Source organism: Nelumbo nucifera, chromosome 6 (assembly GCF_055504915.1).
Source record: "Nelumbo nucifera cultivar China Antique chromosome 6, China Antique-T2T, whole genome shotgun sequence".
Taxonomy (NCBI): Eukaryota; Viridiplantae; Streptophyta; class Magnoliopsida; order Proteales; family Nelumbonaceae; genus Nelumbo; species Nelumbo nucifera.
In genome coordinates, this window is record NC_142654.1 from 21244766 (window position 1) to 21266275 (window position 21510).

Genomic DNA, 21510 nt, shown 5'->3' on the forward strand with positions numbered 1-21510 from the left:
TAGTAAAATGAGAGAAATAGAAAGTTGGTGGCATTCCTAGAACTCTCTCTGTTTCTCCCTTGGTTTTCATCAAACCAAAAACAGCACCAAGTGTGTATTCTGATTAGATATGAATTGTAGCTTAGCACGAGGCCATCGTTGTTAATTATAATGGAAGAGAAACCATGGACGAAGGATTCAACAGTTACATTACTGCGAAGTATGCCTACAAAATGAATAAAAGATTACCCTCAAGACGAGTATGATGTTTAAATCAAGCACCAACTGGAAGTCAGAAAATTAGAAAAAGAATTGAGGACAGAGTGTTCCCAGGCTTCAAGTTTCTTGGTAAAAACATTGAGAAACATGTGATGCCCAGTACCCTCCATTTGTTTTCAATTCAAAACACCTGATGATTCTAAAATGGTAACATCTCCGTTTATCATTAGGCCATTGCTCATTGTGGTAAATGCGAACTGGCAATAAGAATCTGCAAGTAGAGTTGCTAGAAAGATGGACAACCTATATCTTGGATGCAAAGGCTTCAAACAGAAAGCATTAGTTTATAGGGGGTATCCTGGCTTAGCATGAATTTCCAACTTCAAATCAGAAGAGACTGTAAGCATGGCTTTGGTAATGCCATGGGATACATGCTTTTGCAAGCTAGTTTCCCCTTGAGAAAGCAAACCATAACAAGTAATTTGCATAAATAAAATGCAGCAAACTTTCATCATTTAAGGCAAAACTTCAAAGATGCATTCCCATATTATACAACATACTCATGGCTTACTGATAATCTTTTTCACTACAAAAGAAATGACTTCAAAGTTCTAACAATTATACAAGGTCATTTATCTTGCAACCATTGTCCAATTGAAAGGCCTGCCATTTTTCTATCTGTGATAATGGAAATACCTGCAATAGAAAAGCAGTTAATTTAGCAAGCAAATCTAACGGTTTCGTCTAACAAAATCCCAGGAGACCTATTGCAGCTACAAAATATCAACCCATTTAATTACTAAATAAACTCACCTTCTGTTTCAATTTGGTGTTTGTCAGTGTAAGAGGATTTGAGCTTCACACAGAATAGCGATTTTTCGCAAGTCTGTCAAACTTCTTTGCATCATCCTGAAATTATGGAGCAGAACAAGCAACCACAGCCTAATGATGAATAGAGTCACATAAATGCTGATAATGAACTCATAAAAGTTGAGAATTCAACATTACATGAAATATGAAGCCAATGGAGTCATTGTAATCAAGAAATTCCTTCCACTGCTTCCCAATGCTCACCTGCAAACAAGAAAGTAGGTTTTCTATTTAAAATTAGGGGAAGCATTCAAAATATCCCCCCCTCCCAAATATGGACAAACATGTATCTTCACCTTTCACAGTGGGAACCTATTCACTTGTGGACCCACCTCTTGAATGGAACACTTCTAAAAAGTTGGAGTACATAAATAATTGATGTTTTTTTGAAGCTTGCTACAGTTTAAATTGCCATTTAGAAAATCACACACTCAAGAGTTGATCCAATAAATTGCTAGAAAGTTGGCTTATGACACATCTTCAGTTCCTCAAGGAATGCCATTCCCAACCCTTTCAATGGTGCCCCTCAATGAATTGATTCAACAGAAAATTAACAATATGCTAACAGACAAAGTGCAACTATCATATTTCTTTAATAAGCAATATTTAGAGCCTTCCAAGAGGCCAGCTTGCTTCATTTGGAGAGATAACGAGCCTTCCAAGAAGCCAGCTTCAAGTCTCTCTTTTCAAGGACTGGGTCCCAAATAGATTTTGAACTGCATTTTGCTCCAAGTGGTAGACAAAGATATTAAGGGAGACTTCCCACCTTACAACCCAACACATCAGCCAATTCCTGCACATTTGATACTTACCCTGTTGCCATCATTTCAATCTTAGAGAGGTTGACCTTCAGCCCCAAAACTGCCTCAAACCAAAATAGTAAAAATTTTAAATTCGGACCTACTCAGCATTGGCATCGCAGAAGAAGAGAATGTCATCTGTGAATTGCAACAGAGAGTCAGAGACACTGTCAAACCTTTGTTGCTGGCCTCAAAGCCTTCTAGACACCCTGATTCCGAGGCTTTGTCTGCCATCCTGCTAAGGCCTTCCAATAACAATAAGAAAAGTAACGGAGACAAAGGGTCTCTTTGTCTTAATACTCTTGAGATTTTGAATTGCCCGTCTGCTGATCCATTAATCATAATTGAAAGGCTTGGTGTGGTAGTGCACACTTTCATCCAATTCCTCCATTTAGACCTGAAGTGCATCCTTACCAACATATAGTCTAGAAAGGCTCAATTCACATGACCAGATGTGCCTTCTCTAAATTTATTTTACAAACCAAACCACACTTCCTACTCCTTGAATCAATGATTTCATTGGAAATTAGGACTCAATCGTGAATATGTTTATCATGGACAAAAGCCACTTGATAAACAGAAATGAGATAATCCATCACCACCCATAGCCTTGTAGCTATAAAACCTTGAACAAGATCTTTTAGACACTACCAATCATAGTTGTAAAGGTGCCACCTAGGTGACAAGGTGCCTCACCCAAATGGCTTGACTTATAACAACTAGGCGCCCATGACTAGGTGCCCCAATGTTGCCTAGAATCGCCTAGACACCTTGACAACTGTGCTACCAATTAAGCTGACAGGTAAAAAATCCTTCAATTCAGCTGCACCACTTTTTTTTTGGGAAGCAAGGAAATGAAAGATGCATTCAGACTTCTCCCTAGAGTTGCTGACTTGTGGAACTTCTCCAAGACAGTAAGCAGGTCCAGCTTAATTAATCCCCAAAGCTTCTTGTAAAACAAAATGGTGAACCATCCAGGCCAGGGGCCTTCTCCCCCTCCATCTCATGACCTCATCTAAAGCTTTCTTGACCTCCTCTGTAAAGGGTTTTTCTAACTCAGCTGCCTGTTGCTCTGTCAGCATATCAAAGTTAAGGCCATCTAGCTTAGGCTGAACCTGCAAGGGTCCTTGTACAACTGCCTGTAGATGTTCACAATGGAATTCACAATCTCTTTCCCATCTTCCACCAGCATCCCATCAACCCGCAGGCCGCAGCATAGTTGTCAAGGCGACACCAAGGCGACAAGGCGCCCTTGGAGGCTTGCCTCGCCCAGTCGCCTAGCAGTTTTGTATACTGTCTTATAAAATACTTTTATATTGTTACTTTTTTGAGATTATAATTATAAAATAGACATTATTAAACAAAAATATTCATTTTTTGTGTATATAAACTAATTTCTTTTTATTATTTTCTTATTTGTTAGGGTTTAATCAACACAAACATTGCTAACTATTGTATTGAACCCTCAAAGACTTCAGAATTTGAACCAATAAGTATGGAAAAACTTAAAGTTTTGTCTAATCAACACATTTCTAACTGCTGTATTGATTTTCTAGACATAAACATGAAGTTTATTATAGATAGTTATTAAGGAAAGATGGTTATGGAACCTAGGGAACTACCTAGAATATGTATTTTTCACTTAAAAAAAACCATTGCCTAGGCGACAAGGCGCCCCCCTGTCACCTAGCCTCACCTTGGCGCCTTGAAAACTATGACCCGCAGTTTCTTTATGGAGTTGACCTTCTTCTTGCATTGGCTATTTTATGAAAAAAAAGCAGTATTATTATCACCAAGCTTCAACCAAGTATTTCTTGATTTTTGCTGCCACATAGCCTCTTCTTGGTATACTAAAGAATCATACTTTTTCTTTGCCAACAGTCTCTTCCTCTGGTCTTCCCTAGGTCTACTCTTTCATCCTTTGGTCTCAATTTTCTTTTCTGTCTTCTCTTGCTTCTCGTGAATACTTTAATATGAATTTTGTACTTTTTTTGAGAAAGTTATAGATAATTATTAATGAAAGATGATCACTACTAAATAATTGCTTTGGAACCTCGAAAACCACCCTAGGATCAATGATTTTTATTTAAAAAAATCCCTTGCCTAGGCTATGCCTAGGAGCCCAGGCCTAGTCGCCTAGGCTAAGCAACTAGGCCTCACCGCGGCACCTTGAAAACTATGTTTTACATCAAAGAACACCATTACCCACTGATGGCCCCAAATATTTAGGGTGTTGGGGGCAACGTTTTAAAAGGCTAAAGGTGCAGTTGAGGCATAGTCACCCAAAAAGGTGAGGCACAGGCCTCAGGGCATAGCAAGGTGTAGGCCTCTAAGTTAAATAAAGGTGCATTCATAAAATAGAAGTCTATAAGCAATAAGTTCTAGGCTTTTAGTGTTCAACAAAATAATGACTAATTAACTAACGACCAGAAATCTTTCAGATTTTAAGTTATAAAATCCAAAATTCTCAAACTGTTCAAATGACCAATCATAATGTTTTAGTTTATAAAAAATTCTCTATCATATCACCAAAATTGTTTTCACCAATGGAACCATCTAATGAATCATCCATATAATTGATACTAGAATTCTGATCACCCAACAGTTTTAACGAAAGGATGGAACTTAGTTGATTTGATATTTGCAAAAATAGAATAATAAATAAAACGAAAAGAAATCCATTAGGAATAGAAATGAGCAAAATAACAAACCCGGGATGCTAGATTTTTGTTTGCCCAAAAGTATAGGAAAAAAAAGGAAAAAAGGTGTCACTTGATTTGACCAAGGATCAAGTGAGACTTATGAAGGTTCTTCCTGGCCCTTGTTGTGTACTTGGTTGAACTCCTCAAACCCTAAGAGATCTAAAAACTCAATTTTCCCTATAAGCTTTTCATTTTTACTCTTCTTTATTTGGGCCATAATTACCAAAGTGACCCTCCCATATATTTAAACTATAAAATTCATAAAATATATCTTTGTATTAAATCACTTAATTGTTTTTTTTTGATAAATGTCACTTAATTGATTTTTAAAGCTTACAACTTATGCCTTGAGGCATATGCCTCTTTTTGACAAGGGCCTAAGCCTAAAATTAAAGTTATGAGGCTTAAGCCTTGAAGCAAAATCTGTGTGGCTTGCCTCAAGGTGTACACCTCAAGGCTTTAACTCTTAAGTGTTTTAAAACCATGGTTGGGAGAGGTGGACAGGATAAAGACCTTACACTTGTTGGCCCAAGACTGTACTTACCATTATATTGTCATCAAAATTGTACATAAAAAGAGAAATTTTCTACCATATTCACATAAATCAACACACGACAAGGTTGATATGAGTTGTCAACCTACCAGGATGGAGTCCAAATAATCTTGGAAAACAAGGTTTTGTCAACCAGAACAAAAAAAAAAAAGATAAGATTATAAATTGAAAAAAAACCCACAATATGGACCAAATATGTATAAGAGGAAGCTGAAAAAGAAAACAACAATTCATTTGCTTTTGGTTGGATAAGGGTGGTTACCTGAGCGGTTTCATTTGAAGCATTCTTGGTCCATAGGGATATCTTCTCTTGCTTTCCTCGAACATTAATAACTGCTCCACAAATTTCCTCACCATGCTCAAATTGTTCTCCAATCATTGTCAGCAACTAGAGAAATTGGTTCCAAAAATTATTAGCCATCATATATAGTGTTTGGTAGTAATTGTAATTCTATTGGGACCAGACACATACTGTATATAACCACCAAGTATCAGCCCTTCCTCTAGGAGAGCTTATGGTCCATTTCCCTCCATTAGCACAAACAGGGTCCTCCCACTTTGGCTCAATTTTGTACTTGAAACAATAGAAGTCTGCTCCCACAACTAATTTGCTTGGATGAAGTATATTATTGTATAGACTGAATGCAGAATAGATGTTTGTCACAAATTTTCCTTAGTTACAAACAAAAGTGGAAAAAAAATAGTGGCATAACAGAAGTAAAAGAAAGATCATTAAAATCAAGAAACAGCACCATTATGAAAGATGGTTCTAATGGCCTATAGTAATTTTGTCGCATTATGCCATAAAAACCAAATATGATTAACAGTTAAAATGACAGTGCACATAAACAGTAGAAACAAGTGCAATTTATGGAAAAAATGTAATCTAAAATAATAGAAAACTTTCGAATATAGAATAGATATCATCACTAAGACGACATTCATATGATATAATCAACTAAAGAAGAGCTTGGTACTTTCAAAAATAATGAAGAAAGATATAGGCTAGTTCCAGAGCTATGCTTTATTCAGACCTACAGTAAATTAGAAAAATCTAAATGAAACCAAATCATGAATTATCGGTCAGAGAAGTTGTAACCCACTGCCTTGTATATTACTTGGAAACTACACTCCTTACAACAGATCTCATTTTGCAAATCAATGAGTTAAACAAGATCTCAGAACGTTATCATCATAGCTTTCCCCCATTCAATAAAATAAGATAGAAATTCAGGGAAGATGAATATGCCAAATTGGGTAAAATCTCAGCACATGGATTCATAAATAATTCCATACTGAAAAATGCCACTTTTTTTCAAACCCCAGTTGCAAAATCATCACATAAAACTAGATGCATCTTAAAAAAGCTGGTAAGGATGCGACAAATCTTGAAAGAAGAGGAAAACAAGGAAGAACTAATCCATATACGTCGGATATGAATAGGAAACGAAATATGGGTTTCAACAACAGCTTCAGCTAGACTAAGGAGAAGAAAGGAAATGAACCATTTTTAACCAAAACTGGATAATAAGAAATCTTAAATCTGCGAGTAGGATCAAATCTTACAATTGCTACATCCAAATCCATAAGCAAAGTTCTTTTCTTTTTTTTTCTTTCGGATCATGAAGGGGTTTTGACATTTTCTTGTGACGAAAAAAACCAGAATTCCAGAAAAGAAAATGAAGAAAAACGAAGCAACCAAAGAAACAAACCAAGAAAGATGCAAAGGTTGAGGAGTACCCCCAGAACTCCTCGACAGTGGTGAAGGTGTGGATGGGGCGAATGGAGGCACCCCAAGTTACTTGCTTGGATTTGAACGAAGGATTGTCAAACCAGAAAGTCCATGAGTACTCCAACGGGTGAGGTTGCTGCAAGGAAGTAGTCGACGACTTCACAGAAGCTGAATCGTCCCCTACAATTTCTCCTTCCTCGGGTTCTTCACCACTGCCACCACCAATGACCCCATCAATGTCCTCCTCTGTTGCTTTCGCCCCAACTCCCGCTTTGACGCTTTCTCCTTCCTCTGCCATCTTCTTCTTCTTCTGTCCTGATCTTTTCAGCTATTCGTTGGTGTTGGTTCCTCGAAGTCTCTGTTAGTCCTCTGCAAGTCCTCTTTTCAATCAAAAGTGAGACAAAATGAAGAGGCCCGAAACCCTCTCTTCTGTTATTTGGATTGGACTAACACTGGGATGTCTGGATTCAGGATAAATCTCGTCCGGGTCGGAGCTGACCTTCTGTAATTTCTACAAGTCTTTAGGATCCTGTTTGGCTACCACAGGAGAGATAGAAACTAGAAAGAAAGCCTTCACTATTGGTCTGGACTCCTTTGGGCCGGTCTGAATAAAAGTTGGAACATTCTGGGGATCTTAGCCCAGACCATCATTCCTCAGGCTGCACAAACCGGTTCGCTACTCAAACCAAGTACTGCATTGCTACCTTGGCGGACAGCCCTTCAAAAATGTATTGGTGATCTTAGAGCCCGTTTTGGAGGACTGAGCTGAAGATTCAGCAGCTTTTAAAGTGCTCCGGAATCCAGATAAGCTAGTCAAAGAGTTTGAAGCAGACAGCCCTTGAAAAATGACTGATCCACAGTCTATTTTGGGCTCTCCAGATTTTTCACCATCAATGTGGGGCGATCTTTAATTCTATTCTGTAGAGATGGCAATTTGACCCGTCCCCATGGGCCCTGCCTCAATTGGGGTGGTTTTTTTGACTATTGATTAGGGTTCGGGAAAACCTAAAACTCTAGGAATGGGAAATGGGGCAGGAATGGTATTTGTCTATCCTGTTCCGGCCTTGGCCTCAAATTCACCCTTATTATATTATATCATAATATATATATATAACGATTAATATGTATTATATTATATTATACTATATTATACTACATAATATAAAATAATTCATTGAAGGTTTTAAAATAGTATACAAGTAAGGATGATCAAACTGGGATGGGCAAATTTGAGAATCCTTGTTTCCTGCGGAAATAGGAATGGGGTTAAGATTTCTAACCTCATTGAGATTTGGGCCGGGGCATTTGAGTTCGGGGTTGGAGACGGAGCCGGCAAAACCTGACCCCGTCCCATTGCCATTCTTATCTATCTGTACCCTGCACTAGCTTTTGTTTCTGTTTATCTTTTATTTTTTTTTTTCCCTCTAATGCAATATGTAATTTCTTAGAAAAGAGCTATGCGACTTTGATGAACTCATGGCTGGGTTGGATTCTTAATACCGAAAATTAGAAACCAAATCACGTTGGGATCTATTCGACTAGGAAATTGGAGGAATAGATGATTGAACCTCCCCAAGCATCTCCACCGAATCTGTCAATCTTCATTCTCTTCAACCATAAACCGAAACTGAAAAACCAGAAATCGGTGATTTTATCGGTTCCGTTTCATCTAAAATTGTTTTTGGCCAAAAATCATTGATTTGGTTAATGAATCACTGATTTAGAGGGTCGAACCTGAATATTTATTTATACTAGTCCATATTTACACTGCGAACAAACATAGCCTAATGAATTTTTTCTTAAAAAGAAGAAAAAAATAAAAAACAATAACTCTTGTGATCTTTTAATATATATATATATATATATATATATATATATATATATATATATATATATATATATATTACCAACCGCCAAATGGCAGCAGTAATTTACATATTACCAACCGCCCCATCAGTATTATAAATATTGTTATTATAAATAATTAATTATAAGATTAGTGATTATAATTAATAATTACTGTTATTATAAATATTGCTAATAAATAGATATTTACTTTAATTTTACTTTAAATTAAGATTATAAATATTGTTATTAATAAATACTATTAATAAATTTAGTAATTATTGTTATATTAAAAATAATTAAAAATACTATAAAAAGTATTGTTATTGATTGTTTAATAAAATATTTTAATTATTGACTATTACTGATAAATACTGTTAATTAAATTTAATTTTGGTAATTATTAATTTAATGAACATTGTTAGTAAATCCTATTCATAAATTTAATAATTACTGTTATATTAAAAATAACTAAATAATACTATTAAAACTATCATTACTGATTATTTAATAAAATATTATAATTACTTACTATTATTGATAAATGCTATTAATAATTAAATATTTAATAAATAATGTTAACAAAAATCAGCATAAATAATGTTTGTCTTTTTGCTTATTGATGAATCTCTTTGGTTTAAATTTTTGAGTTTTGTGCTTTGAAGATTGTTACATAATGTCAGTTAAAAATGCTATTTGCATTTAGCTTAATGAATTCCTTCAATGTTCTAAACCAGTGGCTGACCTAATACAACCCCTATAGGGGCATATAAGGAAGACATTAGCACGATACGTAAGTTAAAAATATTGTGATTTAAAGATTGTTACAAATTGTAAGTTAAAAATATTGTTATTTGATTTTTTTTTTTGAAATTTGATAATTGCTATACTTAAAATTGTCAAATAATGTAACAATAACAATTGCCAAATAATTATAAAAATTATAAAGAAATTACCATTATTAAACATAAATTACCGATATTTTTAAAAATTACTAAAAATAAATCAAAAGAAATTATCACAAATTAGTAGACTTTAGGATGATAATTACTTGAAATTATCAAATAATATAATCCTAAATACATTAATATAATTTGCCAAAAATCATCATAAATTAGTAGAAATGTCAAAAAATAGCCACTAAATTCCATAAAATCGATAAATTACTAGAATTTACCAATAAACTATCATATAACAAATATAATACATTAGTATATATTTACCAAGAAATTATTATATAATAGAAATTACCAGAAATTAGTAGAAATTATATAATAGAACTAATTTCCACTAATTGACCAATAAACTATCATATAATAAGTATAAAAAATAAGTATATATTGACCAAGAATTCTCATAAATTAGTATAGTAGAAATTACCAGAAATTAGCCAAAAATAACCACTAATTTCCATAAAATTTTATATTTACCAAGAACTTTCATAATTTATTATATAATAGAAATTATCAGAAATTATTAGAACTTAGGATGATAATTACTTCAGATTATCAAATAATATGAGCCTAAATAAATTACAATATTTTGTCAAAAATTGCATTTCGTTTTTCCATGCATCGCACGGATCCCCGCTAGTTCATAATTAACACTATAGCAACAAATGAAAACGTACAAGTTCCTATGAGAGTTGATGAGACTTAACAGACAAAATAATTCTTTGTGGTGATTGCTATGGCGATAGAGGATGTCTTAGTTTCTCGTTCTTCTTCCACTCCTGACTCTGACCGACTCTGAAAGTCTGAACCATTAATACATTAATCAATGGGTCATTGATCACGTAGTCAGTAGGGTGTAGGGTTCACAACTCACCTACTTTTAGCTGAAAGTATCAATTACTTGTTCAAGTTCCGGCTCACCACGGTTCTTATCTAATAGTCCAACCGTCCAACAACACTACAACTTCAGCCATAAATAAATAAATATATATAGATAGATAGATAGATAGATAGATAGATAAATAAAGAGAGAGAGAGAGAGAGAGCACACTTAACTTTTTATTATGTTTTCTTTAGAAATGAATATCCCCTCTCACACGAGACCAAATCAAGCTCATGCAATGTTCCACATCACATCTCCCTATGATAACATCATCATTTTTAATATCATCATCAGGAAATGTTCTCAATGCATGGCGATGATGTACTGTAGGACATTGTGGGGCGGCTGATTTTAACTCCTTTCACACATATTATTTTAACATAAACTTCATTTGGCTGGATTGTGGATGCCCCTCACATAAGCTTAATTGAATATCTTGGCATTACTTCTACTAATTTTTCATGCATGAATCCATAAGAAACCCAATGCAAACGTGTTCTTGTTAAAGCCATCATGATTCAACACGTCATTTTGATGTTTATTCCAAATTTCCAATGCTCTTTAAGCTGTATTTGGTTGCAGTGCAATTGTATTTGCACTAGTACACATACATAGAAGTGCAAATTAAAAGAATGCAAATTTTAGTGTAATTTTTGGTTTGGTTTTACTTCAATCTGTTTCAGGTCTTATTTTACTTCATTTGTACTGTAATTAAATAAAATAAGGTAACACTCGAAACAAAAATAAATCAGAATTTGCACCCAAATCATTTGCAACTCTCAAAGTTTTCGATCAATACAGATTTATTAGCATTGCAACCAAACACAGTCTTATGTGCTAAACCCAAAGCAAATAGTATGTTCTTTTTAAAAACCTTTGTGATTCAAAAAAATAAATAAATAAACAAAAAAGAAAGAAAAAACAAACGTCATTTTGATGTTTTTTTCCAATTCATGTGTGAAACCCAATGCAAGCAATGATGTTCTTGGGAAGAACCCCAACGCAAATCAGCACTGGTATGCCAAATGCATTATTTTGAACCTTGGATGAAGTGTGTGATGTTAAACCCAATGCAAACTAGCACCCGTGTTCTTTGTTAAGATCTATTGGCTTAGGGAGTCAGAGTTCACGGGTGGGAGGGTTATGGGCTTATGGGTTTACTGAATGGGCTATCTCTTATTGCGTTTGTGTAGCTTCTATCATCATCATTATCATCATCATCATCAATTTTGATCTCCAATTATATATATTTGTGTGTATATAAGGATATTGATAGATACTTTTGTTAAAGAATAAAAATTTATTCAGGGATATTATCTAACAATTTAAGTTGTTAAGTTGAACTGTTCCTTTAGATGATATCAGAATTTGTTTGACCAAGTGATTTAGTGTTTGATCCTTATTATCCCCATTATAGTTAATAAAATTTCAGCCGAAGATATGAGTGAATATGTTATCCTCCATGCTTGAAGCCCATCTAAAAGGGCTTGTACAATTCCTTTAGAACTCTCTATACACAAAATTGCATATAACTTTGTGTATTTTTTTTTTGTTTGATAATTTGACAAATCACATCACCAGTCTCAAATAATTGAAATAAGCTAATTCCTTTTATTATTATAGTTGACCTGAAAACCAATACATATGGATTGATATGCACCTATGGCTCAGTTCAAAAGGAGTATAAATACAAATATATACAGTACAAATACAAGATTTTGTGCTTATAGTTGGATATTTAATTTGAAGGGCACCTTTTAAGTAACCTCACTCAACCCATTAATAACCCAATGAAATGAGTTACAAGTGAATGGATTGGGTAGATTAATGAGATGTAAATTGCCACCCGTACCCGATTACCCTCAGCCAACATGGAACACGGCCAGGAAGGTTGAAGTTGAACGAATTTGGATTAACTGTGTAACCAATCATAATACCTCATGTCGGGATGTTATTATTGATTACACAGCCTCACAATGACACAACAGTATGAGATGAGAGGCTTTGCTTTGAATTCAGATTTCTTTCTCATAGAGCGTGCGTTACACCAATTTCACAGCACATTGCAGCTCTCCATTGCCACTATCTCTATGATTGATGATTGACATTAAATAAGTATGGGAGATATTTCAAATATGTGGTTGCAAGTGCTATTAGTTAGGTATGAGGTGCGCTTTGTGATGGGCAAATCCAGACTCTTTTTGCTTTCTTCCCATACCCAATTTTAGGGGTGTTAATGGGCTGATATTGGGTTGGATCCCATCCAATTAAATTAGAGGACCAATAAAACATATTAAATTGGATCAGTTCAGACTTAATAGTCCAAAATATTTATTAGATTGGATTGGACCTATCTATCTGTAATCAATTTACATTGGATTTAGTTGAATTGAACTAATATCTGATTGATTGATAGGAGATAAGAATATGTATCAATGGAACAGGTTTGGGTTGAAACCAATCTAAATCAAAACCAATTTAAACATATTGTACCGTCTAAACATTATTTTGGACTAGTCCAAAATGGTCTAAAGTATTTATCGGATTGAATTAGACATGAACCATCAGTAATGAATTCAACATATCAGATTGGACCAAATTAAATCCTATCCAACTGGCACCCTTACACCAATCACCCAACAAAAACAGACAAACATGGAGATCGATCCCTAGCCAAATTCAGAATACCCTTTGAGCAAACCACGATTCTTTTTCGATTCTTTTTCCACGACCCACAAACCATTGAGCTAATATCTGGGCTCAGGTTATAGAATGGATAGCTAGCTCATCAGTTGGGTGGCAATTGGGAGGCCGGTTGGATCGGCACCCATTTACCCAAGATCTAGGCCAGTTTCAGGTTCACCCAACCGAACCACCCCATCTCAAGCCAATGCTAATAATGCTAACAGATTAATTCGTGCTTCAGAGTACAAATCTCTACACACTCCTGTAGTCCTGTGGCGTGATATTGTCAGGTTTAACGGATCCATCTCGGTTGAACCAAAACCCATATAAATTCTACTATTTATGTTATCATCACATTCCGAGCATCATCTATTACACATTTTTTTTCCTACACTTGTGAAGACTACTCTACATCTAATAATCCGTGATAATAATATTTTATTTGGTAGAAATGAGTATAAATAAGCTAGGTTCTCTTCTCATTTCTTCATGAGTTCAAATAACAGGAATCAAAGTAGCAGTAGGAACAGCCAGCTCTATTTCACCCATCTATCTGCAAATAATTAATCCATGGAAGAACAACCACCAGTACTGGGAAGCTCCCTCCTGGTACCTAGCGTCCAGGAGTTAGCCAAAGATCCCATGAACACACTCCCACCCAGGTACGTCCATCCAGGCCAAGAGCCTCCAAGCAACCCTACTTCCACTTCAGCTCCCATCGTCCAGGACCTCCCTGTTATCGACATGCAAGCCTTATTTTCTGCTGAATCCATGGACTCCGAATTGGCCAGGTTAGATACTGCTTGCAGAGATTGGGGTTTCTTTCAGGTAAATAGATTCATATAATTTTTATTAACTTTCCTTTTTGGTGGGTTAGAAACTTTTGCAAGCTTGCAGAGAAGTAACTACGATTTTTTTTTTTTTGTGAAAAACCAATTGCAAAGGCTCATTACGTTGTTTTGGTTCAATTTGAATAAAATACTATTAGGTTCAAGCTCGATTTGATTAAATATTTGATGAACTTGAATTCATCTTGAAAGCTCGAAATAAATATTTTTTATATTTTATAAATATATATAGTATATTATATTATATAAAATATAAAGATGTATTTTATAATTCTCAAGAATTTAGTTTGTTTTGAGCATAATGAATCAAGGATGCAATTTTTTTTCAGTTTGTAAACCATGGAGTAAGCTCCTCATTATTGGAAAAGTTAAAGTCAAAGATCCATGAATTCTTCAATCTCCCCATGGAAGAGAAGAAGAAACTTTGGCAGAAACCAGGCGATATGGAGGGATTTGGGCAGGGCTTCGTGGTATCAGAGGATCAGAAACTTGATTGGGCAGACCAATTTTTCATAATAAGCCTCCCTACCCATCTAAGGAAGCCCCACCTGTTTCCTAAGCTCCCTCTACCTTTCAGGTCATCTCTCTCTCTCTCTCTGTTGATTGTGTTTGCGTATAATATTAATGAATAATCAAAGTACATATCTGTGCAGAGAGACCTTGAATGCTTACACGTTGGAGATGAATAAGCTTGCCATGAATATCTTACTGCAAATGACTAAATCTCTGAAGATGAAGGGCGAGGAGATGAATGAGTTCTTTGAGGATGGGATGCAAGGAATTAGAATTAATTTCTATCCTCAATGTCCTCAACCAGAGCTAGCCATTGGTCTTACACCCCATTCAGATGCCGGGGGCCTAACTCTTCTCCTTCAAGTAAATGAAACGGATGGCCTCGAGATCAACAAACAAGGGACATGGATTCCAGTTAAACCCCTTCCGAATGCTTTCATAGTCAATATTGCAGACTGTTTGGAGGTAACAACCGGAAACAAGCTTAATCAAGGTTAAAACAAGAGAATTTGAAAATTATTATCTGGTTAATTAAGGTGGCTCAAACCCATTTTTCTGATGCTTCCTTCCTGAAAAAAAAAAAAAACCAACACCATTGAAATGAGCATGGCGCGCAGATTTTTTTGGCTTGCACTAGTACAGGTGCATGGGAGTGCAATGAAAATAGTGCAAATTCTGGTTCACTTTTGTTTCAAGTTTTACAATGCTTCAGGTTTTATTTTAATTACTTGGAAAAAAATTGTAAAACCCAGAACAAAAGTACGCCTGAATTTGCACTCCATCTGGAATGATTTTGAGTCTATCAACATTGTTTTGAGTTTTGAGTTTTGACCCCTGGCATACTTCTCAAAATGGGACAAACCTTCTGCTATACAAACTCTATAGTGGGCACTGGCAATTGCCTTCAGGTTTAGTAGTATGTGCCATCACCAGATTTGGTTCTACTAATTCTGTTAGCTTGTGACAGATTGCAACAAATGGGGCATATCGCAGCATTTTGCATCGGGCAACAGTGAACTCAGTGAAAGAGAGGCTCACAATCGCCACATTCCACGGCCCAAAACTTGATGGAGAGATAGGTCCTGCAGCAAGCCTAATCGGCCCAAATGCACCAGCATTATTCAGCAGAATTGCAGTCAAGGAATATTTCAAACGCTTCTTTTCTCGACAACTCGATGGAAAATCAAACCTTGAGCTTATGAGAACTCACAATGGCAAAGACAACGATGCTTGAATTTCCTGTCAAATATGAAGATCGATCACTAGAAAGATAAAGTAAAAGAAGTAATAAATGGGAATCATGACTGTGGTAGGAAACTCATAATCTCTTTTGTGGTTTAATTTCCATGGCAAGCTGGAGTGGCTTATGGCATTTGTAGTTGGATGTTTGTTATGGTTTTCTGGAATCTGCAGCAACCAATCTTTGTAAGCTTTAAGCTTGAACTCTAGTCGTAGAATAAAATCTCTTTAAATGGTTATTGTCTGTCTCCAAATCTAGCTAAGGTGAAAGCTTAGAGATTCTTTACTTTGGTTAAAATCTGAAGATTTTCAAAATAGTTGAATTCAATCAGAGGAATTGATTGGGTGGCAATGATCAAACGCTAGACCACTTAATTAATCAAATAAGCTCTAATACCATCTTAAGGATACATGAATATATAGGTATTTATTCTTTAACAGTCTGTGAATAGGTTTTTATTCTCTAACTTAGAGGACCATAAACCAAAGAGATACAATGTTAGAATGAATGCTTACTTCTATTGAAAATCTCTCTGTAAGGCCCCAGAGGGGCTCAATATTACTCATTACGTCCGTTGGGCAGATGGCTTTAAACAGAATTTTAGCCATCCATTGTGAACCTTTAAGCCCAACCCAAGCACTGAAGTTCCAGCTCAATTAGGTCCATTGCGCTTCAGCTGAGCAACCCGAGTTAAAGTCAGCAGTCTCCCAAATATTGTTACTTACTTTGCGAATAGGTATAAGGGGTTCAGGGAAAGATTTGTAAATTTTAGATCCTTTCCACTTCCCTAAACCTCTGAACTTGTACTTTCCTTAAAACCAAATTTTCATAATCTAAATTCTCCTCACATCTAATTTCTTATTACTTCTTTTTATATATAAGCAATAAACAAGCAAAGCAATAAGAGCAAACATCAAATTTCCAGTTGTTTAATTGAAACATGTAGAAAACACATCACCCAGCCTTCACATGAGATTCAAAACATTATTGAACTCAACACGTAATACATAAAGTTCATATGTCTTAGAACAACAATTTAATTATAAGCGTTAGGGGTATTTTAGTAACTATAAATGCAGGTCGTGGTTCAAGTTTTGCCTAATACCCTATCCTACCCTACCCTACCCTACCCATGCATGTACAGATTGTGAAATCACAAAGCTTGTCCATGACCTAAAATCCAATTTGCAAAAGAAAAATAAAAATAAAAATAAAAAACACAATGACAAGGCTGGGTATCTGTTCGTTAGGGTGGAAATTGCCATCCCTACTTGCTGAGTTGGGATCTGTTAGTCACAACACATTGCTGGCCATGTTCACCAAGCCACACATTGGGAAAATGGGTGATGTAAATTACCACTAATATTCCTGATGTGTGGCTAATGTGACTAGCAATCTATTGTGATCAACAAACCTAAACTCTTGTTTATCAATAAGGTTTTAAAAGGCTAAAGGCATAGTCAATACGTAATGGCTCAAAAAAGTGAGGCATAAGCCTCGAGGCATTGCAAGGCGTAAGACTCAAAGCTTAAAATTTATAAATTGATTAAAGTACCATATAATATACCAAGTTTATAATCATTAGACAAAGAATACCCCTCTCTTAAATATCCATAAAATAAAAGTTTATAATCAATAAGTTTCAGTATTTAAGCATAAAATAAAATAATAACTAATCAACTAACAATTATAAATATTTTATATTTAATGTTTCAAAGTGCAAATTTCTAAAATAATTCATATAACCAATTTAGAAGAAAAGAAACATATGAAGAATCATCCATATAATTAGTTATTAAATTTATGGTCATTCAATAATTTAGAACAAAGAGAACAACTTAATTAATTTGATCTATGCAAAAAATCAATGAAAAGAAAATAAATCCATTAGGAAAAGAAATGAGAAAAACAACAAACTTGGGATGCTATATTTAGAATAATTAGAAAAAAAATCTCACTTGAGATATCTAAGAGAAAGTAAGAACTTGATTGGCTGTTTTGCATTGAACTCTCCTAAAACATTAAGGCTCCGTTTGGGAAGAATGCAAATGTCGGTTAAGTGTATTTATGCACTCTGGTACAGTTTTGCTAGTATTTGGCATTAATGCATTTACATAGAAAAAGATGTAAACATTTGCACTCAAAGTTGATTAATGTTAAAAAAGGTATATTTTAATCTCGGGATTCATGTTTGCAACCATTACAACCAAAAATCGTTTGAAAAGAAAACAAATTTATCAATGCAAAACTAAACCAACTTTGCATTTGTATGGATCGGAATGCACTTTGCATATTTGCATTTACACTCTTTCCAAACGGAACTAAGAAACAAAAAGAAAATTGATTTTCCCTAATTTTTCCTACAAATACTTATACCTCCCCTATTGTTATATTTGATAGAATCACTAAAAAGACACTTTTGTCCTTCAATGTGTTTCAAATTTTCAAAGGGAACCTCCGAAACTACTCCGTCTAAAAAAACTCTTTGATCTTTCGTCTATAAATTGCCCCAAATGAACAAATAGGGAGACATTGTGCAACCCCCCATTTCTAAGTAGGCCAAGCTCCAAGGGAATCAAATCAAATATTAATTATCAACATTTTTCAAAAGAGTCCTTTCCCTCTCTAATGGTGTTATCCATTCAAACATGAAGTGTTGAGTTTAGGTTTCATTGTCCTTGAAGGCTGGTCCCTTTAATCTTTCTGCCACTGATTCGTCTCAAACCCAATAGTGATGTTACTCAATACAGCACTGCCTCGCGGCATTGAGAAGTTTTATTTTCCAGGTTTTTTGTTTAATTTGATTTTTATAGTTTCTTAAAGGGAAAAAGTGGATTTTCGAGAAAATATAAGTCAAATATGATGTCATGTCAAATGGGATGTCGAAGATACTTAAGAGAGGGGTATTCTTTGTCTAATGACATATTTCACATGAGAGGTTTACGTCCTATCACAAATTACAAGGGAGTTATAAGTATTTAGGAGAAACATTAGGGGGGGGGGGGGTTAAGTCTTTTACCCTTTTATTTATTTGGTTCATAATTATTGAAGTACTTATTCTATGTATTTCGAACTATAAAAAATGCATACAATATTTATTTTGCATTAAATTACTAAATAATAATTGATAATTGGGGTTTAAGATATATTTACACATAATTAGTATGCAAAAATGGGAAAAATTTTGACTGTTTTGAAAAACTACCACGAGGCGCCTCACACGCACATCCCAATGCATGGTGGATGTGCCTGTGAGGCGCCCATTTGTGAGGAGCAGATCCCATCACTCTATGTGAATGATATCTAATCATGAGTATGGGTAAAATACTATTTACAACACAATATAAAGAAAAATGAAGACCTAAATTAGCTTACATGTCATGGAATTCAAATCAGCCTCCCACAAGATTGCCCCCACAACACATCCCTGCCATGTATTAAAAACATGTTCTGATGACAATACCAAAAATAATGATATCATCATCCGGAGATATTCGCAATACACAGTGGCCGGGAACTTGTAGGGGACTGATTTGATCTTTATGTCATGTGGAGAGGCTCCATCAATAACGTAAATTGCATACACGTGGGTTAGAAACCCTAGAAACCTAAATACTTTGGTCCATTTCCATTTGAAGTGGAAATAGGGTGATAGTGGGGCTTCGCCACAGTAGGATAGGACTCTAAGGTTATATAAAACAAATATATAATTGGGATGATTCATTTTCGAAAAAGGGGCCATTTAAGTGTGGGTCTTGATCTTCCTTAATTAGACACGTGGCGCCTTAGTAGGGCATCTCGGTCAAAAAAATTGTTTAAAAAGAGTCAAATGGTCAACGGCGTTTCCATCTCAATTTCCACCCACAGGATCAAAGCCACTATCGTAAATATATCAAATTCCCAAGGAAAATATAGACATTTAATAACGCCACGTCAGCAACTCTTGACTTTTTCCTCAATTTATGGATACGCGTTCTCAGTTCTCATTTCTCAGTTCGTAAAAGAGAATGGCATTCTCCTGCTCTTCCGTGGTTCTGATTGTCTTCTCCCTGTTCTTGCTCCAATGCTTACGTGGCAACGCTGCAAAATGCCACGCCGACGATGAAGCCGGGTTACTGGGTTTCAAGTCGGGCATAACGGATGACCCGTCGGGGATGCTCAATTCGTGGGAAGCTGGTACCGATTGCTGTACATGGGGTGGCATAGAATGCCAGGGCGGAAATCGGGTTACCGATATAATACTTTTCGGTGGCGGTGACCCGAAGATTTATTTGACTGGCACGATCTCGCCGGCGCTGTCGAAGGTCAGATACTTACAGACGATTTACTTTAAGGACCTCCAAAACATCACCGGCACGTTTCCGGAACTGGTTTTCAAGCTCCCCAGACTCCAGTTCTTCTATATCGAGAACTGTGATCTTCATGGTCGACTACCGTCGAAAATCGGCCGACTTTCTAGACTCCAAGGTCCGAGTTTCGCGAAGAATGCATTCTCTGGTCCGATACCAAGTTCTATATCCAAACTCACCCAGTTGACTTATCTCAGCCTCGGCAGTAACTATTTCACCGGCGAGATCCCAGACGGAATCAGGCATCTCAAGAACTTGTCTGTGCTGAACCTTGAACAGAATCTCTTTCATGGGAAAATCCCAGATGCCTTCTCGTCTTTCTTCGATCTTTATTTCCTGAGCCTGTCCAACAACGGACTTTCCGGTGAGATCCCGCCGTCGATATCTGCTCTTGCACCCCGACTTGCGTTTCTACTGCTGGATCGCAACAATCTCAGTGGAAATATCCCAGATTTTCTGGGAAATTTCAAAGCACTGGACACGCTCAACCTTTCTTGGAATGGTTTCTCTGGCATAGTACCGAAGAGCTTCCGCAATCTGACCAAGATCTTCAACCTCGACTTCTCCCACAATGATCTCGTTGACCCTTTTCCGGCAATGGACGTAAGAGGAATAGAGTCACTCGATCTCTCCTACAATCATTTTCATCTAGGCCAAATACCGAAGTGGGTCACTTCGTCTCCGATCATTTACTCGCTCAAGCTCGCAAGGTGTGGTCTCAAGTTCAAGCTAGACGATTGGAAGCCATATGAGACTTATTTCTACGACTACATTGATCTTTCTGACAACGAAATCTCTGGCAGCCCAGTTCGGTTGCTGAACAGCACGGATTACTTGGTCGGCTTTTGGGCTGCAAGGAATCAGTTGAGGTTCAATATGGAGAATTTGAAACTCCCCAAAATGAAAACTCTAAAATACTTGGATTTATCTCGAAATCTGATATATGGTAAGCTACCCAGTAGCATTTCAGGGTTGAAGAAGCTGAACGTCGCTTACAACCATCTATGCTGTAAGATTCCGGCGACGAGGTTCTCTGCCAAGGCGTTTTTAGGACGACTGTCTGTGTGAACCTCCACTTCCCGCATGCAAAGTTCACTAATCAGTACTAACTCACAAGTTCTAATCGTCTACTGTTCCACTTGTAATAGCTAGCAGCACTAATGACGATAACGAATTCTCTTCAAGGAATTTCTTACTTTATTAAAAAATTTTCTAGCTACTGACCAAGTGATGAATGCGTTAGCCTCATCCATCTCCTGGATTACTCAGCTTGACTTTCTCACTCTGTCACTCAGTACTCTCTCTCTCTCTCTCTCTCTGGAGCTGGAGCTGGAACTGG

At 36.0% G+C, this 21510-nt stretch overlaps 3 protein-coding genes across 3 annotated transcripts; 2 read left to right on the forward strand and 1 right to left on the reverse strand.

Moving 5' to 3' along the window:
• Positions 1-679: 679 nt before the first annotated feature.
• LOC104608392 (eukaryotic translation initiation factor 4E-2-like) lies at positions 680-7377 on the reverse strand. The gene is made up of 6 exons (XM_010274360.3): positions 6864-7377; positions 5596-5761; positions 5386-5511; positions 1207-1272; positions 1012-1107; positions 680-894 (listed from the first exon to the last, which is right to left on the reverse strand). The coding sequence occupies exons 1-5, from the start codon at positions 7151-7153 to the stop codon at positions 1057-1059; spliced, it is 699 nt and encodes a 232-aa protein (XP_010272662.1). The 5' UTR covers positions 7154-7377; the 3' UTR covers positions 680-894; positions 1012-1056.
• Positions 7378-13712: 6335 nt separating this feature from the next.
• Positions 13713-16060, forward strand: LOC104608448 (protein SRG1-like). Its single transcript, XM_010274447.3, has 4 exons — positions 13713-14049; positions 14399-14646; positions 14723-15047; positions 15550-16060. The coding sequence occupies exons 1-4, from the start codon at positions 13792-13794 to the stop codon at positions 15814-15816; spliced, it is 1098 nt and encodes a 365-aa protein (XP_010272749.3). The 5' UTR covers positions 13713-13791; the 3' UTR covers positions 15817-16060.
• A 3637-nt stretch (positions 16061-19697) lies between these two features.
• LOC104608447 (uncharacterized) lies at positions 19698-21408 on the forward strand. The gene has a single exon (XM_019199608.2). The coding sequence runs from the start codon at positions 19830-19832 to the stop codon at positions 21237-21239; it is 1410 nt and encodes a 469-aa protein (XP_019055153.1). The 5' UTR covers positions 19698-19829; the 3' UTR covers positions 21240-21408.
• The last annotated feature ends 102 nt before the right edge of the window (positions 21409-21510 follow it).

Coding starts and splice junctions, on each gene's coding strand:
- LOC104608392 (XM_010274360.3), bottom strand. CDS start 7,153: ATGGCAGAGGAAGGAGAAAGCGTCAAAGCGGGAGTTGGGGCGAAAGCA. Junction 1,273..5,385: donor CTTCAAATGAAACCGCTCAG/GTAACCACCCTT, acceptor TCTTGTTTGCAG/GTGAGCATTGGGAAGCAGTG. Junction 1,108..1,206: donor CCATTGGCTTCATATTTCAT/GTAATGTTGAAT, acceptor CCATAATTTCAG/GATGATGCAAAGAAGTTTGA.
- LOC104608448 (XM_010274447.3), top strand. CDS start 13,792: ATGGAAGAACAACCACCAGTACTGGGAAGCTCCCTCCTGGTACCTAGC. Junction 14,050..14,398: donor GAGATTGGGGTTTCTTTCAG/GTAAATAGATTC, acceptor ATTTTTTTTCAG/TTTGTAAACCATGGAGTAAG. Junction 15,048..15,549: donor ATATTGCAGACTGTTTGGAG/GTAACAACCGGA, acceptor AGCTTGTGACAG/ATTGCAACAAATGGGGCATA.
- LOC104608447 (XM_019199608.2), top strand. CDS start 19,830: ATGGCATTCTCCTGCTCTTCCGTGGTTCTGATTGTCTTCTCCCTGTTC.